Below are 21,410 nucleotides of genomic sequence, written 5' to 3'. Positions count from 1 at the left end.
AGTTAGTGCTTTTAACCATGATTGCAGCAATATTACATTCCCATGTGCTGATTCTGACTTGTCTGTCAGGCTTCTTGTATTAAAACTGATACAATTTAGCCTTTTAATCCCACTCGGTTCCTTATCATGCCCATGTTTGCTCTGCCTACTGGACTGACCTAGTTTTTATATATTTGACTGAACATTGGTCTCAATTGTACATGTACTCATGGTCCCATTTCTCTCTCCTCCTTCCCCCCCCCCCCCCCCCCCCCCCAGTTGAACTGGTTTAAAACCTCTCCAACAGCATGAGCAAACCTCCCAGCATGTTGGACCTGTTCTGGTGTAACCCATCTTGCTTGTACAGGTCCCACCTGCCCTAGAAATATTCCCAATGATCTAAAGCCATGCATTAATCTGATCTATCTTCCTACTCCTATACACAGGAGCACATGGCACTGGAAGTAAGCCAGGAATTACAACTTTAGAGGCCCTACTCTTTCATCTACTACTAAGTCCTTAAATTTTGTGTTGCAGGACCTCATCCTTTTGTTTTCTACCCATGCCATTAGTAGCAATGTACCAAATGATCATTCACTGGCAGTTCACACTGCTCCTTGTGGCCACTCTGAGACATTTGTGACCTTGGCACTGGGGATGCAATGTACCATTCGAGTCTTGTTCGTGACCGTGGAAATGCCTGCTCTCCTTGCAGTTGGGTTTCCTATCACTATAACTCCCCTTGTCTTTGTCCCTCCCTGTTGTGCAGCAGAGCCAACTTGTGCCACAAACTTGACTGTTGCTGCTTTCTGCAACAGTAGCCAACGTGGTGCATCTGTTTGAGAGGGGTTGGCCACAGGGTCTCCTGCACTGCCTTCATACACCTGCTACTCTTCCTGGTGGTCACCCACTGCTTCACTAAATGTGCTATTCATAATGTCGTCAGCTTTATGAATGCTCCATGGGGAGTCCATTCAGTTCCAGCTGTAGCTGAGCACACTACCTGTACAAATGGTCCGTGAGAAGTCACCCTGATTTCCCACTTGGTGCAGGAGGAGCATTTCCTGGGTCCAAGATCTCCTGCTATTTCCTTGAACTCAGCACTTAGTTACCCTGTTTAACTCAGAGTAACGATTAGACTGGGGATCTTCTACTTTAAACACTAAGTACTACAATATAAAGTTCCTGAAAGAGCTAAATAAAGGTAGAAACTACACAGCTGATAGAAATCGCCAATCATCTGCCTCTATTGCCTCGCATAGCTTTATTTTTACTTTGTGAAGGAAAACAGTAACAGAGTATAAATACCCATCTATTGCTACTCACTAGCTAATCATTTGCTCACTGAAGCCCCCTCGCTCACCAAAGCTTGCACTTTGAAACCACTGTACTTGATCAAGATCCACTGTGCAAGTGGTTTTTGTGCCTCTCCCTTTTTATTCCACTCAAACACTTATAATCCAGAGGCAGAATTTAATTGAACTTCACTCATTTACTCACCAGAGACTGTTGGACTCTGGCTCTGCAGTGCAAAAAATTGCAGCAAAATTTTTATTACTCTGTCCCACAATAAAAATTTCCAGTTGCTTCCTGTACTTGTTAATTTTCTGAGATTCATATACTGGTTCGTGCAAATCTGTTTGAATGCATTTACTAGTCTTTTTTTTAAATAAAAACAAGTCTGCTTTTCTATTTGAACCACAGTGGATAATTGTACATTTCCCTAATGTCACCTTCACTTTCCATTACCACCTAGCTTTGCATTGTTGGCAAGCATTTGCATTGTGAGAGAGAGTTCACTTGATTGTCGCATAAAACCTTGAATTATTAATCTGTATTTTTAAAGAAGTATTTGTTATAAAACAATAAAGCACTGGGGTATGTCATATAAGGTTTGTTGATTTTAAACTCTTAATTATTTTATGTAAATGTCCAGTGGATATGTTAAAACTCAAATTTGAAGTTTTCTACGAGCTTTACTCATAAGTGATTATGATTTCTGTTACAGAAGATCATTTTAAGTCTTCTGTTCTAACTTTGCATGACCGCTTCTCAAAGTTACAAAATGCACAAAGTCCACAAAAAGAGGGGAAACACCTGGGTCCTGAGATTCACAGGTATTGTCACGAGACAATTTTAGTTTATGAAACAAATCTGGTTTATTCCTTAAGGACATGTCTCTATTTATTATTTATTTATTCTTTCTTTCTAAAAAAGACGGATTGACATGTCATTGGCAGACTTGCACAACCGAGAAAGGAAACCTGTTGGAAGAAAGGTACTCTACTTTATTTAATGTAATCATTATTTACCTTCTAATTCTGTTTGGGCTTTACCTAGTATAACTTTCCTGTGATTTTAAATATAAAGTTATACAAGTGTGTACAAATAACACTTCTCTCCGATGTGCAAAGTTTGTACCATACTCAAGCTTGATTAGACAAAAGTTATTTCTTGTAACTAGCAATAAAGTGCAACTTGGGAGGCCTTGAAAATTTGCAGTAAAAAGTTGACAGGAATCCTCAACAATAACTGAGGTATGGGAAAAAAAAATCAGCACGAGGCAAACAAGTGGATTTTCCAACCGAAAGAATCTATAAATCTTTTAGAAATTTAATTCTTAGTGCCCAGGCTTGTCATAGGGTTATGACATTCTATAAGTGGGAGTCAGACTTGAATTTCTGCAGTATCTTTTGCTTGCACAATGTCCTGCAAGAGTCTAAAAGCTGATGCTGTGCAAGAAATAGAAATATTGTTGCCAAACAAAATAGAAGTCCAAAAAGAAAGTAACAAAATACTCTTTTCAGTAGTGTTTGTGGAAACTTCATCCACCTGAGAGAGAAATTTTCATGTCTTCTCAATCCTTCCTTAGCAAAGATTGCACTCAAGGGGTTGGAGAAGGCTTGAACCTGACGTGTATGTTAGCGTGTTTCATTGTAGGTTATCATTAGGGTTGTTAGTCTGGTGATGAGGCTGCATGTAATTCAAGTATGTCTTGTATTGTGAGAAACTTCTGCATTGACCGATTCCAGTCCAAAACTTACCAGTTTTATTAAATGTTTGCAATTACTGGGCTTTTTTTTAGCAATGCTATTGTAATGACTAGGTTCTTTACCTATTTCCATTGCTCCTGACCCTGTCATTACTCAAGAAGAATTTGGTATAAGTATGTATTAAAATGCAATCTTCACATGGGTTTTGTAGTGGCTGAGTGCTTCAATCAAGTGATTATCCTGATCACTGGACCTATTGTATTCAAGCAATCTGTTAATTGGATTATGAGAGCAAGATTAAGATTCCCTTTTTGTTTCATTATTGTTTTATTATTTGACTGGTTTAAAAAAAATGCTGAGGGATGACTTAAAAGATTTTCTTTTTAAAAGTCTGTTAAATGCTCTAACATTATGTTAGAGATGTGGTATCTCTCTTCATTATTTGGTTTACTCCAAGATCCATTCCACGAAAATTTAATCTTTTCACGTCAAAACTGGCTTTTGTTGTTCCATGTCAGTTAACAAAAGATTTGACAGCATTCCATGATTGCACAACTTTGTGGATTGGATTAGATTAGTTTATTGTCATATACATCAGGGTGCAATGAAATTTTTTGTTCACATGAAACTCACATAAACAGTGTATAAAATAATAAATACAAGCATGAAACAGCAGAATGGTGGAAAGAAAATCTGAAGTGGTACAAAAAGAAATTCTAAAGTGACAATAACAGAATAACTAACCGAGAGAGGTAGAGTTAAGAGTCCGAAAACGTGGCGGCAGCACCACCAAGAAGGGGATGTAAAAGAGGTGATTGGTTTAGAAGTCTGATAGCATTGAGGAAGAAAGTCTGGATATCTGAGCTTTCAAGCTCCTGTATCTTCTCCCAGAAGGTAGAAGAGAGAAAAGGGAATGGCCAGGGTGGCAGGCATACTTGACAATACTACTAGCCTTCCTATCAGGCCAAATCAATGTGTGTCACTTCTCATCATGTGTTAACATTTCAGGTTGAAGATCTTTGTCAATTCAGATTTCTAGCAGCTTGTCTACATTTGTTGAGTCTTTCATTACAGATATATTTTCTGAACTTAGTGCAGTGAGTTTGCAAATAAGTTGACAGATCAAATATGCACAGGTCTACAACTTGAGTTCAATTAATTAAAAAAAACTTAATCCAGTAGAGTGGTTGTCAATTTCCTGTTTGTAGACCACTAGGTCCATCTACCTATTTCTCCTATGTTGCTGTGCCAAAGGCTCTGGGCCAAACGAGATGTTATGCATCCCTGCTCTACTCAAGCTGTGCTTTGTAAAGAAATCTAGATCTCTCCCTTCTTTCCTTCTATAAACTGTTTTATTATTAAGGCCCATGCTCTATTCCCTCCCTGACCACACTGGTCCTCTCCCTTCACTTCCTTGTGTAACTGCTTCACTTCCTAGTTTGTGTCTTACCTATTTGTGACCTTAAAGACCACTTCTTGTATGTAATTAGATGCTCCTGCAGTTTTACTGGAATTACAATTATTTCCTTAGGTAAACTGAATAACCTCTGCAGCAATTTTAGTACTTTTCCTAGAAAATCCTGGTGTATATAATTGAAAGCCCTGTTTAATACTTTTTTTAAAAAAAATTCTTTATGATAATGAATTTTTCTATGGTTTATTTGTATTTTACTTGTGTTTGCTTAATATTCAGACAAGCACATGGGTTGCAGTAAATCCAGATGATCTTCGTCATGACATAGAGAGGAGGAGGAAGGAAAGGTTACGTGACAAGTATGAGGAGTCCTTTCAAACTGTGGAGAACAAGTTGCTTTCTCACAGGTGACTTGGATTAGTCATTTCCAGAATATTTATTTCCTCTTTCCATTCTTAAAACCAGAATTTTAATATTTCCCCTCATAGGTCTATTCACTTTACCAATTTTTGGTGGATTCAAAATCAAGTATGGTTAATTACTCTGGTAAGACTTCTAGCCTTGTAAGTAGAAATATTCTGTCAGAGGCCATTCTTTGAATGGGCCCTGAAAACACACATACAGTGCAGAGTGGCTTTTTTAGTTTCTGGGCCTCCCTAATGGTAGAGCTAAGACTACGTGCATTTGGCAATGAGTATGAACCCATGCCAACAATATCTATCAGAGACTTGAAGGACCTAGGCCATGCGTCCTATTAAATATAGTGATAACAAGCTGTTGGTGGAGTTGCTGGAACTGGTATGTGATGTTTCCTTCTGAAATGTATTAAGGATTTTTAACAGCTGCACAGAATTCTGAATTTGCCCATTGCTCGACTTCGTCACCCACAAACCCTGCACCTGTGCCCTGAGTTAACATTACAGTAAAACTTGGATAATCTGCTATCTGTCTATTGGGAAATCTCAGTAGTTTGATATTCAGTTTACCAGAGATGCTGATTCCTGCTCTCCCTTCCATTCACCAGGGCCCAGGTTTGGCCGTCGCCTTAAACTTGCTGGGTTTGCTGGGAAATTTATTATTCTACTGTGCAACATGTATATGAATAAAACATGTTTTGGACTCTTAATAGAATAACATCCAACAGTCTGGTCTAGTATGACCAAAGTCCTAAGTGTACCAGATTAACAGTTTTACAGTAGTTTGTGGAATGTATATTCACCCAGTTAGCTTGTTTGCAGAAGCAATGATGAATGTGACCAAAATTCCCATTGGGAAAAATGACGCTTTGATATTCAGAACCAGAAACTGTCTGATTGATTTGGACAATTGAGTGTTTTTTTTACTAATGGGGTTTTCTATAAATAGTTTAAATTGGGCCATTATTATGCTTTATTGTACACTTGCACTGTCACCAATACTTACATTTTGGGTAACTGAAATTTATATTAAATGTTATTTTAAAATAGATCTGAGAGGAATGTAAAGTCTCGTTCATCCACTCGAGTGAAAACATCAAGAAATCCACACTTTAAGGAGCCAACAACTGGGCTTGTGGAGCATCGAGTGAGAGTACCAAAAAAACCCATCACGGTCAGTAATTTTTTCTTACAATAAATCTTTAATTATTTGGTGGTTCCTGCCTTGTATTTATAACATTCTGAAGTTTTTTTTATTCTTTCCAATAAGAATTGGTAGTTAACTGCAAAATGTTCAAAGCGGTTATCTTTTTTAAACCACAAAGCTTTAATTTTAATGGTACTGTTGTCCTGATTTTAGGTTCCCATTCCTGTCTGCTGCAAAGTAACGCAGTGCCACAGATTAATTCTGTTAAAACGCGTTTATTAGCAGTATACTGTGGGGGAATTCTCTTCAAACTCTCATGTAGAGTCTTTATCGGAGGTCTCCACAATACAGAGGGGCAGACATTAATTTATACAGTCCTTGTCACACACTTAAACAATGTGGCTACACCAATTTCAATTGGGAAGCCTAAGGTTCAAAGACAACCATCACACTCATTGTTTAGCACAAACCTCACACTTATTGTTTTAACACAAACCACCTGGTCTTGAGTCAGGCTTGCGTGCATAGTACTTTTTCATTAGTTATATGTATTACATGTACGGTCACAATTTCTTAACCCTTTACTTCCTCATTCCCTCCTGTTATCATTTCATGATAATCTAGAGAGGTGCTGAGAATGGGGCCGAGAGCTTATTGATAAGGACCTTGCAACAAGTATTTAAACAGGCCAGCACCACACAGCATACTATAATAACGATTAACCCTACTGCTCCATGCAGCAGATATGATGCCCACGATCCTCCTAGTAGCCACCCCAACCAACCTGCCCCCTGCCTAAAGCTATCTACTTGCTTCTGAATGTCCTGAATGGCATGGGAGATGTTGTAGGACTCGTCTCTCACATTGGTGACACATTTGTCCCCTACTATGGCACATACTCCTCCTTGCTGAGCCAACTGGTAGTCCATAGCATACTGGGTCTGCTGGGCATAAAGTTGAAGCTCCGCCAGTTCCTGGTTCACTGCCTCCAGGCCCTTTTTATGGTACTGTTTCCCAGCATGGCCAGTCCACAAATAAGGTAGTTCTGGTTTTTTGCGGCTATAGTTCCTGCGGAACCCCCCCTGCCCCCCCAGAGAAAGTACTCAGAAACCATAGCCTAATGACGATAAGGGAGATCCCAATGTAATAGGATCCTTCCAGTCCTCACAGAACTCCTCACTAACTGACTGCACCACAAGTCTATGTCGGACATGAGCCTTCTGGAGGCAGGAGACCGTGACCGGCCCGATCATTCCTATTGCAAACCAGGTTGGCAGAGTGGGGGTGGCGGTAGTGTAAGTACCATTAGAGAGGAACACATACCATTCCTTGGCCCAGTAACAGGTTACATTACCCGATTGCTGTGGGCTGGGCATCTGAGAATACCAAGAGATTCCAACAACAACATTTCTCCCATGCTTTTTTCAGGTAATTCTCCCTGGTTAGCCATTCTAAAGAGACATTAGACAATTTTACATGGGTCCCGTTCCCCACAAACCCATCACTCCCCTGCAAGTAACTTTTAACACACCTAGTGGCGGCACACTCACACCTAAACCCCCCCCCCCCCCCCCCCCCCAATTCCACACATTCTCTCTGTACAAGTGGTGGTGGCACATGATATCGTGTGCTGTACGATCGCTATCCCACAACCCCATCCTTTACTGTTGAAGCAGCAGGAGAAGGACTGGTAGCTAGTTGTGCTACTAGGCTCTGTTATTGCTCTTTGCAAGCATTTACCCGGCAACACCCTCCCATAGGTTCCCATCTGCCCAATATACTTTGTTTTTGAATATTCATATTTTAAGAGAGCCCTGGGACTCCAAATTGGTCTTTTTGTAGCCACACCTTCCACTGATTCTGCCAAGGGGTAGCAAACAGTGCGATTCCCATGTAGTTGTATATGTGCTTTGTAAAACAAATTATCCTCTAATGCCCACGCAAGAGTAAGAAACATCATTTTCCTTCCGGTGGCCATCATTTACAGTCACTCAGATGAATCCAGCATTCCTGGCCCTGTACTTCCACAGCTGTAGGAGTCTGGAGTAGTATCTGGAAGAGGCTTTCCACAGAGGTCCTAGTTTAGGGCGCTCCCAATTCCATATCAGTACCAAATCTCCGATTTCCAGGTCAGGCAACTCTGTATCCTGTCCTTCCAGTGGTTTAAAGGCACTCTCCACCTGTGAATGAAGAAACGTTAAAGAGGATGTAAGTTGTCTGAAATACCTTTGTAGTTCATCCCCCATGATATTAAGGTCAACCTGGGTGGGGGGGGTTGGGTGTCAGCATCCCATGGGGTTCCTCCTGGACATCCACAGACAACCTCGGCAGCTGACACCCCGGTGGCCGAGTGGGGGGGTAATTCTCATATGGTATAATACTAAGGGGGAGAAGCTTCAGCCAATTTAGACCTGTCTCTGATACTAATTTAGTTAATTTATTCTTCAGGGTGCCATTAGCTCGTTCTACTATACCCGCTGCCTGAGGGTGGTAGGTACAATGGAACTGCTGTTTGAGATGCAGTGCCTTGCACAACTCCTTATTTGTTTTCCCTATGAAGTGGGGACCATCGTCTGAACTTATCTGTCGGGGTACCCCAAACCTTGGTATGATCTCTGTAAGCAATAACTTCACCAGCGTTGAGGCCTTATTGTTGGTGGTTGGAAAAGCTTCAATCTATCTACTAAATACATCAACAATAATAAGACAGTACTTATAACAATGTACACGCGGTAATTCAATAAAATCAAGTTGTATATATTCAAAAGGACCACCTGGCAAGGGGGTTTTGCCTGGGGTGCACCTCACCCCTTTCCCAGCATTGGTTTGTTGGCATATTAAACACAATCGTATTTTGCCTTGTGCTGCTTCCCCCAATCTGGGGTGCCACCAGGTACATAGTAAAATGTTACTCATTCTCTCCTTGCCAGAATGGGTGTCAGAATGCAGGCAGTCTATAAGTATTGGTAACAAGGAATCAGGTGTACATACTTGACCGACTGGAGTAGTCCAGAGGCCATATGGCACGGAGTGTGTACACCCATGTGCCTTCCATGCTTGTTTTTCTGAGTCGGGCATCCCCCTGTAGGTGCTGCACAGTGACCATGTCTGGGGTGCCCTGCGTTGCTATCATTGGCTTGCAAGCAACTGCCTGTTTTTCTGCAGTTGAAACGATTTTGGACCCCTGGTGTGCTGCCAGTTTAGCTTCTGCGTCTGCCCTGTTATTACCCTGTGTTACTAGAGGCATCTGAGAGGTGAGCCGAGCATTTAATGATGGGCAATTTGTTATGGAGGAGGATGGCTTGGAGGAGGTTCTTGTAAGCAAGGAGTGAGTTATTCAGGAGCGCTCCCTCATATTGGTTTAAGTGGGCCTGGGTAAGGTGTTGAGTCTGATGGAAGGTCAGGTGTGCCGTTACGGTATGGGAGGAATAAATAACTACTGACTGTTGCAGGGTTCTATTGGAGGCTGCTGTTACCAGGGAGTAGATCGCTGGAAGCATCTGTGAGCACGGCGGAGCTCCCTAGCAACTGGGTCCAGCCTAGTAGAGTAGTATGCCACCAGTCTTTTTCTATCCCCATGGGTTTGAGTAAAGATGACTGTAGCACAGTCCTCCAGGACATTCACAAAAAGCTGAAATGGGCGATCATATAGAGGGCGTCCCAGGGCCGTGGCGCTGGCAAGGGCCTGTTTGAGCTTATCAAAGGCCTCCTTTTGCTCCTCTAAGTTCAAAAGGTCCCATGGACTGGCTTGAAGCTTGGGGGTGTGAGGTACTTAGTAAGGAGGGCCACATTAGGTAGCCATTGTCTGCAGAAATTTCATCGTCTAGATTATCAGTGAGGGCAGGGTACATGGAATGGTTACTTCCCGCAGCTAGTCAGGCGGAAAACGGGTTGCTAGTTGAGAGAGGTTGTTTTTTACTGGGGGGGGGGGGGTGTCTGGCCTGCCGTTGGCGGTGGGGGCACTCCCGCTGTCAATGGTCAGATGCCCCACAAAGGTAGCATCCTGTCAACCTGCCGCTCACTGGCGCGGCTTGTTGGGGCCCCCTGGATCCTGGATAAGGGGGCCCCGGTAAATTACGAGGGGGCGGTGGTGGCGTGTAAGGGGGTCTGTATGCTGGGGCTGTTGGGCCTTTGGGGTGCATATACCTCATTCAACATAGGTGGTGGGCCGGGATCTTTAGGTTCGTCATTATCAGTGGTAGAATTGGAGTCATAATCGGTGTCCATCTGAGGATCTACTAAAGGTCTGTCTCCTACCAAAAGTTCCGTCGCTTGTCTGTGGCCTTAGAGCCATTCGTATGCGGACTTTCTCTCTGTCTAAGCTGATTTCTAGTTCGGGACGCAATAGGACCATGAAATTGTCCTTGGGACGGGACTTGGCTAGCAGTCGTCGGTGGTAAGAGCAGAACAGTTTGCAGACTAGTCGCATTATGTGGGGGCGGCAGTGAAGTTGGGGGGGTAGATAGGGGCTGTGGGTCGGACCATCCAATCCTCCTCATTTTCGTCTGTATCATTACTTTGGAACAACAGGCATGCCAGACATGTTGGGAGGTACCTCCACTTTATCCTTATTTTTTTTCTATTTTTATTCCTACGTTTTTCCTTATGTTTCTGATCTACCCCCTCCCTCTCCCTTCTGTTTATCTCAGCATCGTGGTCTCCACACTGAGACTTCAGAACTCCCCAACTGTTGGGATTTCCTTTTTCATCACATACACTAATTCCCCTTCTACGTGCATTATGTTCCCAACTACTGTTTAGATCTATTTGTTAGGTCTACGGCCATTTTTCTCCAAGTCAACATTAATATTTTCTATTTTTCCCCTGTATCGCGCTCCCAAATAGCCCTTTCTGCCTTTAGGCACTTATCCACATCCCAAGTTCCCCCTAATGGCCATATTTCATTTCCCAATTTTTTTTATTGAGGCATGCTGATAATTTATGGAAGTTATTCTCATTTTTCGGCTTGTCTTTACGTAACTTAGATAGTGGGGTATTGGACCCAGACTTATGGAGAGTTTATCCCATTTTCTTTTCCTCCCGACTGTACGGTACAAATCGCTGCGATTATCTATAAGATCAGTCTCTTTCCTTCACCCACTTCAGATTCCTGACCTTCCCGTGGGGGATTTCCCCTCTTAAGAACCAGTCTAAGGCAGGGTGGTAGTACCGGAGAACCGATCTCAAAACTTAAAGCTCAAAACCTCAAAATTCACAAACTTAAAACCAAAACCTGGGGACTTGAACCCCGAACACAAAACTAACTGGGGACTCAAACCCCAAACCCCCCTTACCTGTGGGACTCAGGCTCACAAGGAGACCATCATAAGATATTCGACAAGCGAAGGGACCGATCAGGTGTCCGAATCCCTGAGAGGGATCAAGGTGAATCTTACCTTGTGGGCCCTTCTGTCTCAGGTAGTTGTTATCCCCATCGATTGCTCACGCCGCTTCCGAAACCTTGTCTTGGACTCCTGGCTGGCTCATCAAATTGTTGTCCTGATTTTAAGTTCCCACTCCTGTCTGCTGCAAAGTAACACGGTGCCACAGATTAATTCTGTTAAAACGCGTTTATTAGCCATATACTGCGGGAGAATTCTCCTCGAACTCTCATGTTGAGTCTTTATCGGAAGTCTCCACAATACAGAGGGGCAGACATTAATTTATACAGTCCTTGTCACACACTTAAACAATGTGGCTACACCAATTTCAATTGGGAAGCCTAAGGTTCAAAGATAACCATCACACTCATTGTTTAAGGCAAACCTCACACTTACTGTTTTAAGACAAACCACCTGGTCTTGAGTCGGGCTTGCGTGCGTAATATTTTTTCATTAGTTATATGTATGGTCACAATTTCTTAACCCTTTACTTCTTCAGTACCAGCCTTTATCTGAGCCTCTTGCAAGTTATAGGTAATTCACTGAGATTTGTTTAAAAAAAACACTCATCACTATAACTTGTTTGTCATTTATTGTGTAATATTTTCATCAACAGGGGTTTTGAATATAACTTCAAGTACCTACAGCTTCAAACCTTTCAACAATTTCATCCTCCCTGAATTTACTTTAAATCTTTAGGACTTGGTTATTGTAATTTATGCGGAGTTTCATCCCTCACCATTGCCTTGTACAATTTTAATGCATAATTCTGGAATTACAAGAGATTTTTGACAGATGAAGCAAGGGCTTTTTAAAGTCCGTTGGAAATTTTGTTTCCCTTCCAGTTTTCCTTGGAAAGTAAATTGAGTTAATTGAAAGATCAGAATGTTCCTGTTTTGGCAAAAGTGTGCCTTCCTTTTACTGATTTTCTTAATATTTTGAAACTATATTAAATAGTTCTATTTGTGTCTCAATATTCACATGCATTTAGCTTGTTTTTGGAAATTCTTAAAATTGACATTAGACAGGTAACCTAATAGAGATTTAATTTAAATTATCTACATGTTTGTCAGTTTCCTTTATGGTATCAGTTTTTTTCTTTTGAGCTCATAATATCATTGATTTATCTAGAATTTTTCAAAAGAGTATACATCATCTGGGCGAAAGAAGAATTTCAGTATTGAGTCGAAATATCGGCGTCTATATGGTGTTGGTTTTGGACGTACTAATCCAAGGATATTCACCAAACACTTCAGGGAAGGAATAGTGAGGAAAAGGAGAGATGAAAGAGTAAGGATTCCTTCTAATTTTGTAACTTAAAAAATTTAGTCAAAAATATTAGATAATTAATTTACATTTTCAAGCTGCTGATATTAATATACAGTGGCATGCAAAAGTTTGGGCACCCCTGGTCAAAATTTCTGTTACTGTGAATAGCTAAGCAAGTAAAAGATGACCTGACTTCCAAAAGGCATAAAGTTAGAAATGACACATTTCTTTAATATTTTAAGCAAAATTACTTTTTTATTTCCATCTTTTACAGTTTCAAAATAACAAAAAGGCCTAAAGCAAAAGTTTGGGCACCCTGCATGGTCAGTACTTAGTAACACCCCCTTTGGCAAGTATCACAGCTTGTAAATGCTTTCTGTAGCCAGCTAAGAGTCTTTCAATTCTTGTTTGGGGGATTTTCACCCATTCTTCCTTGCAAAGGCTTCTAGTTCTGTGAGATTCTTGGGCCATCTTACATAGACCTCTTTTGAGGTCTATCCACAGATTTTCTATGATGTTTAGGTCGGGGGACTGTGCGGGCCATGGCAAAACCTTCTACTTGTGCCTCTTGAGGTAGTCTATTGTGGATTTTGAGGTGTGTTTAGGATAGTTATCCTGTTGTAGAGCCATCCACTTTTCATCTTCAGCTTTTTTCTTTAAACAGACTGTGTGATGTTTGCTTCCAGAATTTGCTGGTATTTCATTGAATTCATTCTTCCTTCTACCAGTGAAATGTTCTCCATGCCACTGGCTGCAACACAAGCCCAAAGCATGATCGATCCACCCCCGTGCTTAACAGCTGGAGAGGTGTTCTTTTCATGAAATTCTGCACCCTTTTTTCTCCAAACTTTCCTGTGTCCTCACCACAAAATTCCACGTCAGAAGTTTGCAAAGGAACATCTAAACAAGGCTGATGCATTTTGGAAATAAGTCCTGTGGACTGATGAAGTTAAAATAGAACTTTTTGGCCACAATGAGCAAAGGTATGTTTGGAGAAAAAAGGGGGCAGAATTTCATGAAAAGAACACCTCTCCAACTGTTAAGCATGGGGATGGATTGATCATGCTTTGGGCTTGTGTTGCAGCCAGTGGCACGGGGAACATTTCACTGGTAGCGGAAGAATGAATTCAATGAAATACCAGCAAATTCTGGAAGCAAACATCACAGTCTGTTTAAAGAAAAAAAGCTGAAGATGAAAAGTGGATGGCTCTACAACGGGATAACTATCCTAAACACACCTCAAAATCCACAATGGACTACCTCAAGAGGCACAAGTGGAAGGTTTTGCCATGGCCCGCACAGTCCCCCGACTTAAACATCATCGAAAATCTGTGGATAGACCTCAAAAGAGGTCTGTGTAAGATGGCCCAAGAATCTCACAGAACTAGAAGCCTTTTGCAAGGAAGAATGGGTAAAAATCCCACAAATAAGAATTGAAAGACTCTTAGCTGGCTACAGAAAGCATTTACAAGCTGTGATACTTGCCAAAGGGGGTGTTACTAAGTACTGACCATGCAGGGTGCCCAAACTTTTGCTCCAGGCCCTTTTCCCTTTTTGTTATTTTGAAACTGTAAAAGATGGAAATAAAAAAAGTAATCTTGCTTAAAATATTAAATAAATGTGTCATCTTTAACTTTATGCCTTTTGGAAATCAGGTCATTTTTTTACTCAGCTATTCACAGTAACAGAAATTTTGACAGGGTGCCTAAACTTTTGCATGCCACTGTATGCTGTGTACTTTTCCTGCCTTTGTGTGCTTTTTTTTTGCTCCCTTTGGCATAAATTTCCAAAAGTAAAATCTTGGAACACTAATCTATTTCTAGTTTGCCTTGTTTGGTTTTTTTTCTCTCTAAGGATCAATGAGGTTCAAGTGAATCTAGAGTGTACTTTCTCATTTTTTTTAGTACTTGTGTCTTTCAATACATGGGGAAGTAGGGAGACAACTCAGAATGAAGCACAAGTGAGTTTTCGAGTGTATTTTAACTGTACAGAAATAATACAGAAAATGATCGCAAATGTTGAAAAAAAATTTACAAATACTTAAACTTCAAAGTTTCACCTTCATTCTCATAACTTTACTATGTCTGGTTGCTTTCTGGGCTTCTCTATAATGCTTTGTTTTTTATTGGTAAATGCAGTGGTCAACTACTTGTGACCATCACTGGCATATTTGTTGAAATTTAATTGGGAATAAGATTTTTAGAAATGTGTTCACTGGATATGACTAGCATTATTGGCATTTATTGTGCATCCCTAATTAACTATGAACTGAACGGTCTGGGATCACACAAAGGCCAGACTGGATATGGATGACAGATTTCCTTCCCAGAAAGACTATAGAATCAGGTACTTTTATAACAATCAGGTCAGGTACTTTTATAACAATCTGGTGATTTTACATTTGCCATTACTGATGCCAGCTTTTAATTTTGGATACTATTTAATTTTGGGAGATGTAGTCAGTCGTGCAATCCTTCGAAACTTTGGTTATATCTGAGGGGAACAGTTTGAACAACATAACACTAATGAATTGCTTTCTGTTTTAAGTCCATAGCTAATGGCAAGAATGCTGATAACTTGTAATAGTTTAGAACATCATTTGGCAGTAAATTCATTTTAACTGCTTGTTTTTTTTCTTCCTTTATGTAATGGTGTCAATTTTTATTTGCACCTAGGAATTTGGAGCTACATGCAACATTAATTGACTTATTGCCTCTAACATGAGTTTCAAATTGAGCAGTTGTTCAATATAAAATATCTTCAGGGTGGGTTCAGTTAAATTTAGTTTTGGGTTTCAAGTTTTCCACTAAGTGATTTCCAAGATTACTTAAATTTAGTCCTGGATTTATTTTGTAATTATTTAATCTTTCTAAAAGTGCCTAATTTATTAACGCACAAATTCAGAACAAAATGTCTTCACAGATGCAATCCATAAATTCACCAGTGTAAATGCAGTGAGACTAACAGTGCAATTCTGCCTAATTCAAGTAGGTTCTAGATGGATAATTTGAAATTCTGTAGAAATGTGCAGGAAAGATAACTTGCTTTTCTTTCCCATGCCCCCCAAAAGTTATCAAGAAATTGAGGTACTTTTGATTCTGCGACTATGTCTGTTGATTTTTATTTCCTCTTTGATCAGGAATTACCCAGCAGTACCACGGACAAATAATTAACCTGGAAGAGTTCAGCTCTTAACTGTTCATAAAGAAAATCTCCAGAGGACAACTTTAGTTGGAATAAATCTAAATGCCTGTTGCAGACTGCTGTAAATCCTACTATTTGTTCACCTTATTTCACTGTAGTTAGTGATACATAAAACACTTTTTTTTAAAGCACCCTGAGTACTCTGGACATTAGTGAAAATAGTGTAGTGACAGTGTGAGTTAATATAAGAGCACTGTTCTCTGAATGCTTTTTTTTAACCTTTGCTGCAGTTTCCTACATGGTCTTCCCATGAATAAATTAGTGTGAGCTGCACATCGTTTAAAAACTATGAATATTGTGATTTAATTACCAATTTATTCAAATATTATCAATGATGTACCAAGGATTGAAAGCAGCTACATTATGTTTGGAACACTAGGGTTGATCAACAATTGATGAAATAGGGGGTGGGGTTGGGGGAGATATTTGAAAATTAAATGTGGATTTGTTTGTGTACTTTCCCCTTGGCTACGGAGGACTGAACAGAAAATACTTGTTGCTTATTGATGTAGTCTCTGAATAAAAGTGTTTTTGTTATATCAAACTTTATGTCTGGTTATGCTCCCATGATTGTTCTTTTCATTTGATCATGCAGTTATGCATGTGCAAATAAACTATGTAAATATTTGGGTAAGACATATTGTTGCTTGTACTTTGTAGCTCTGTTTTATTCAAATGGGAATTGTTCTCCAATGTGCTATTATGTGTAGGATTAGCAGAGAATTCAATCAAGAATTTGGATGAAATTGGAGGCTCAAAAAAGTGATAGAAACAAGAAGACCACCAATCCAGCGAAGACATGGTACATTGCAACAAATATTGTAAAAGGCCAAGTCATTCAGGCTAATGCAAAAAAACAAAGAATAGAGACAAATGGGAATTGTTTTGCCCTTGGATCTGATCTTTCACTCGTATCAAGTTGATCATTAGTCCCTTATATTGTCATAAAATTAGTTGGGGTGGAATGAGGAATATTTAAGAAAAAAAACTTGTAGATCTTTGTGATTTTAAGTTCTTGTGCCCATTCTCAGATTGGTTCTGATCAATTTGGATACCAGTGTTAAAACTTCACATGATTTGTAGTTGGCAACAAGTTTAGTAATGAGAGTCAATTGGAAGAATTTGTTCATGTTAAAATTGCATTTGTTCCTCAACGGACTAAAACATCAGTGACTAGTTAAAAAACACCTTTTTTTTAATTTGGCTATCTAAACAACCCTCAATTGTCATATAACTTGAATGTTCTGAACTTGCTGTTTTGTGCTTGGAAGAATCACACATTTTATTTCCCTTGGAACTTATGCAGTCTGAACTGATTGAACACCTGTTTTATGAACTTCATCAGGTTTTGTTAGTTAGCATTAATTTTAATTGCCAAGTGTTGTCCAAGTAACCATTGTGGCTATTTGTGGAACCTTTTCAGAGGTCTGGAGATTGGGACCTTTTCAGAGATGTTCTTGACCTTTCATCCATAGCTGACCTTTTTTGAAAATAAAACATTGATAGTGTGCTAGGAGAGTCAGCTTTATATTTCTGGGTGACACTGAAAACTATCAAAATCTTCATTTCTATGCAAACATTCCTATATGGAGGGATTGGCTTCAAAAAGCTTATTGGTAGATTGCCCAGTGGTTTAAATAAGTAGTCATGTAACATTGAAACAATTTATAAATCCTAACTACTTGTTTCTTTTCCATATTTATATAAATATGTGAGTGAGTTTGCTTTGGATCTATAAAGTTACTTCATGCATTTGATCCTCTTTAATAACCTTCCCAGTTGGCTGATACACAACTCCACTGGAAAAATTATTTCTTTTACCTCTCGTATGCAGAATGCTTTGGTAACTTTTGTTGGTAGTGATAATGTGATATGGCAGTACTTATAAAACCAGAATACTGGAAATGCTCAGCAGATCAAGCAGCATCTCTGGAGAACAAAACAGTATTCATTTCAAGTCTATTCCCTTTCATCCAAACATAATTTTGTTAATAGCTTTCTAACAGTTGACTGTGCATAGTGATGTTTTATTTTAAACTGTTTTAGCATTGAAGGGTGTTAATTTCATGGCAAGAGTTGGTGGAAATTACTGAGAAATTATCTTGCACTTCACTAGAGCAGCCACATACATTTATTGTCACTGCTTTTAATCTCATTGATATTAAAAGAATATATTTTTGCTTATGTTTCAAGGGAACAAAAAGCAATTTTATTTTCGCTTTTTAAACCACATTTATTGCATTAGAATTCTATGTTGCTTAAACATTTATTTGCATTGTTTACTACCTCAATTTGTGCAATTTGGCTGCTTCATTAAGTTTAAGTGATGAGACTTTAAAGTTGTGTTCAATCACAGCAAAAATACATGCATTTAAAGTTTAACATGTATATTATCCTGATCTGTTTTTTGATATTTAATTAAATCCTTGTTCATACATCCCATGTTCCTTGGATTTCTTTCCTCTGAACTACATTGCCTTGTTACATCTTTTTACCTTCAAAAGTTTAGTTTAAAATCATGACTGACCATGTCTTTTGTCTTCCTGCTGAATCTCCTCTATCCAGCCTCCTTTGATCTGCAGTTACCTTTTGCCATTTCAAATTCCATGAAACATTTTCTCAGCAGAAGTGCTACATAAAGATTTTAATTGGTTAACTCTTTTTATTTATATTGAATCACTTGGAAATTATTGAAGTCTGTTTATGTCAAACACGTTACAGGGGAGTGATACTGAACTGTTATAATCATTTTCAAAATTCCTTTTAGCAAAATTATGAATAATATTTTCTGCAAATGCCTGCAGTGCATTATCCTAGACCAGCATCCCTCCTCCCTGATTCTTTTCAATTATCTTGTCAGAAATGTTCTAAACTTTTAATTGTAAGAATTGCAACATTTATGAAACAAAAGAGCTAACCTGTATTCCATGACCTGGATCAATAGGAAGGTGAACTCAAGGTATGGAGTCATCTCCTGATATTCCTATGCATGATTTTGTTTTACTTGGGTGTGGAAAGGCCACTACTGATGTTTAACTGAGTAGAGATGTTTCAAAAATAACTAACACATTTGAGTTGCTATCAACCATCTACAGTTTATATAGTTTAATTCTGCAATTTTTGTGTAGGAATCATTTTTCTAAATGGACCCTTTTTTTATAAAATGTTTTCGTAGTGGCAAGGCTAGTATTTATTGCCTATCCCCAAGTGTCACTTCAATCCTTACAGCACTCCGTTAGTCACAGCCTCCCAACCTGTAAACTTTCATTTACTCCTACTGTGCTTTCTCTTCATTAATCAATTCTCAATCCATGTCAATAATGAGTGCTTTAATTTTGTTCAATAATCTCAAGTGGTACCTTATTGAATGCTTTCTCGAAGTCCAAATATGCCTTGTCTTTCTGCTAGTTACAGCCTCTTTTCAAAAAAAAAATTTAATACCTCAGCTGAGTTTCAAATCTGTTGATGGATTTTGCTCATGCTTCCTTGCCAGTTAGGCCAAATGTGTCTGATGACAATTCATCCATACTAATTCCATTCCCCCACTTCTATGAATTCTCCAGCTACCATGAACTCCATGGTAAATATGATGAGAAATATTCATTTAAGATGTCATCTACATCCTCTGGTTTCATGCACAGATTGCCCTTTTGGTTCCCAGTGGGCTTTAATTTTTCCCTGGATACCTGCATGCCCTTAATATATTCTTGGGATTTTTCTTTATCTTGTCTGCCGGTGATATTTCACACTGCCTCCTTGCCCTTTTAATTTTGTTTTAAAGTAACTTTTACCCTCCATTTACTATGCTCTTGAAGGGCCTCCCCTATTTTCAGCTCCAGATGTTCCATATGCTTTTTTTTATCCAGTCTTGTATCCCTTGATGTCTAGGTTCTTTAAACTTGCTGTCCTTCTCTTTCATCCTTGCAGGAATGTCTTGGCCCTGAGCTCTCACTTTCGAATGACTCCCACCAGTTGGATGTAGACTTGCCTGCAAGCAACTGCTCCGAGTCTACTTTTGCCAGATCTTGTCTTGTGAAATCTACCTTTCCCGCAAACCCCCCCCCCCCCCCCCCTCAAAATTCAGGACCGTAATTATTTGTAACTACCTGGAAACTTACAGTTCTGCAGTTCTGGTCACTATCTCTAAAATGCTCTCCCTCTTGACACTCCAGCTACATTCTGAAGATTAGATCCAGTACTACCCCTTATACCATTATCTACATACTGGCTCAAAAAGCTCCCCTGGATGCAATTTAAAAAGTCTACCCCTTCTGAGCCTTTCACACCAAGGCAATCACATAATATTAAGGAAGTTGAAATTCCCTCCTACTAACCACTCTGATTTGTCTACATAACTACACCTCTACATCTTGCTATTAGGAGCCCTGTAATTTGCCTCCAGCGTTCTAAGTTCTACCCATATGGCCTCATTTGCAGAACCTTGTAGGTTCTTTATTACTGTGGAATGGGTTCATTAATTAATATTGCATTGCCTCTTCCCTTTTTACATCCCCACCCACCCCATTACACCCAAAGATTCTATACTCTGTAATGCTGAGTTGCCAGTCCTGCCATTCATTAGAATCAGATTTATTAACACTGACATATGATGTGAAATTTGTTTTGTGGCAGCAGTATAGTACAAAGATATAAAAATCTAAATTACAAAAATAGTGTAATCAAAAAAGGAATAATGAGATGGTGTTCATGGGTGCCTCGATTGTTCAGAAATCTGATGGGGGGAGGGGAAGAAGCCATTTGTGAAACGTTGAGTTTGGGTTTTTGGGCTCCTGTTCCACCTCCCTGATGGTAGTAATGAGAAGAGGGCATGTCCCAGATGGTAAGGATCCTTAATGATGGATACTGCCTTGTTGAGGCACAGCCTCTTGAAGATGTCCTCAGTGGTGGGGAGAGTTGATAACCCTCTGCAGTGTCTTGTGATCCTGTACATTGGACGCTCCATACTAGGCTGTGATGCAACCAGTTAGAATGCTCTCTACTGTACATCTATAGAAATTTCTAAGAGTCTTTGGTGACATGCCAAATCTCCTCAAACTCCTAATGAAGTAGTGCTGCTGGTGTGCCTTTGTGATTACATCAATGTGTTGGGCCCAGGATAGATCCTCTGAGATGTTAATGCCCAGGAACTTGAGCTGCTCACCCTTTCCACCACTGACCCCTCAATGAGGACTGGTGTGTTCTGACTTCCACACCTGTCTGCTGCACTATTGTCCTCTTGTTGCTCATCCAAACCATCTACAATGCTGTGAACCACATAGTAGTTGACACAACAAATGGTGACTGCATTTTTTTTTTAAGTTGTCTCCACATTAGTGAAGGCATGAAAAGTGTTCTTTCTTTCAACATTTTTTTTGCTGGCTTAAAGATTACCAGCCTTAAAAGCAAAGCGTCTTCCCTGCTATGTGGGTTCAGGAATATCTGATGACAAGATCCTGTGTACGTCACTAGCATAAGGAAAACTTGTGCTCGTTTGGCTCATTCTGCTTTGGGATGTGGCCTCTGGTAATGTGGACTCCTTTCATGATTCTTTCTCTCATGTGAAACTACAGGTAGGTAAAGAGAGCAGAGGTCAAAGTGGTGAAAGTG

General features: G+C 39.7%; 1 protein-coding gene across 2 annotated transcripts in view; it reads left to right on the top strand.

The window, feature by feature from the left end:
- Positions 1–18,193, top strand: part of LOC127569807 (BCLAF1 and THRAP3 family member 3-like) — a 46,029-nt gene extending 27,836 nt beyond the window's left edge. Inside the window, exons 6-11 of one of the 2 annotated variants that reach the window (XM_052014723.1) lie at positions 1,988–2,096; positions 2,197–2,257; positions 4,666–4,793; positions 5,853–5,976; positions 12,462–12,620; positions 15,739–18,193. In XM_052014723.1, coding sequence (XP_051870683.1) covers positions 1,988–2,096; positions 2,197–2,257; positions 4,666–4,793; positions 5,853–5,976; positions 12,462–12,620; positions 15,739–15,768 — 611 coding nt within the window. In that variant the 3' untranslated portion in view covers positions 15,769–18,193. The remainder of the gene's footprint in view (positions 1–1,987; positions 2,097–2,196; positions 2,258–4,665; positions 4,794–5,852; positions 5,977–12,461; positions 12,621–15,738) is intronic. The other variant, XM_052014724.1, reaches the window with a different exon arrangement.
- Positions 18,194–21,410: the final 3,217 nt, after the last annotated feature.

Source organism: Pristis pectinata, chromosome 4 (genome assembly GCF_009764475.1).
Source record: "Pristis pectinata isolate sPriPec2 chromosome 4, sPriPec2.1.pri, whole genome shotgun sequence".
In the NCBI taxonomy this organism is placed as follows: Eukaryota; Metazoa; Chordata; class Chondrichthyes; order Rhinopristiformes; family Pristidae; genus Pristis; species Pristis pectinata.
This window is presented reverse-complemented; position numbering and strand designations above follow the sequence as displayed.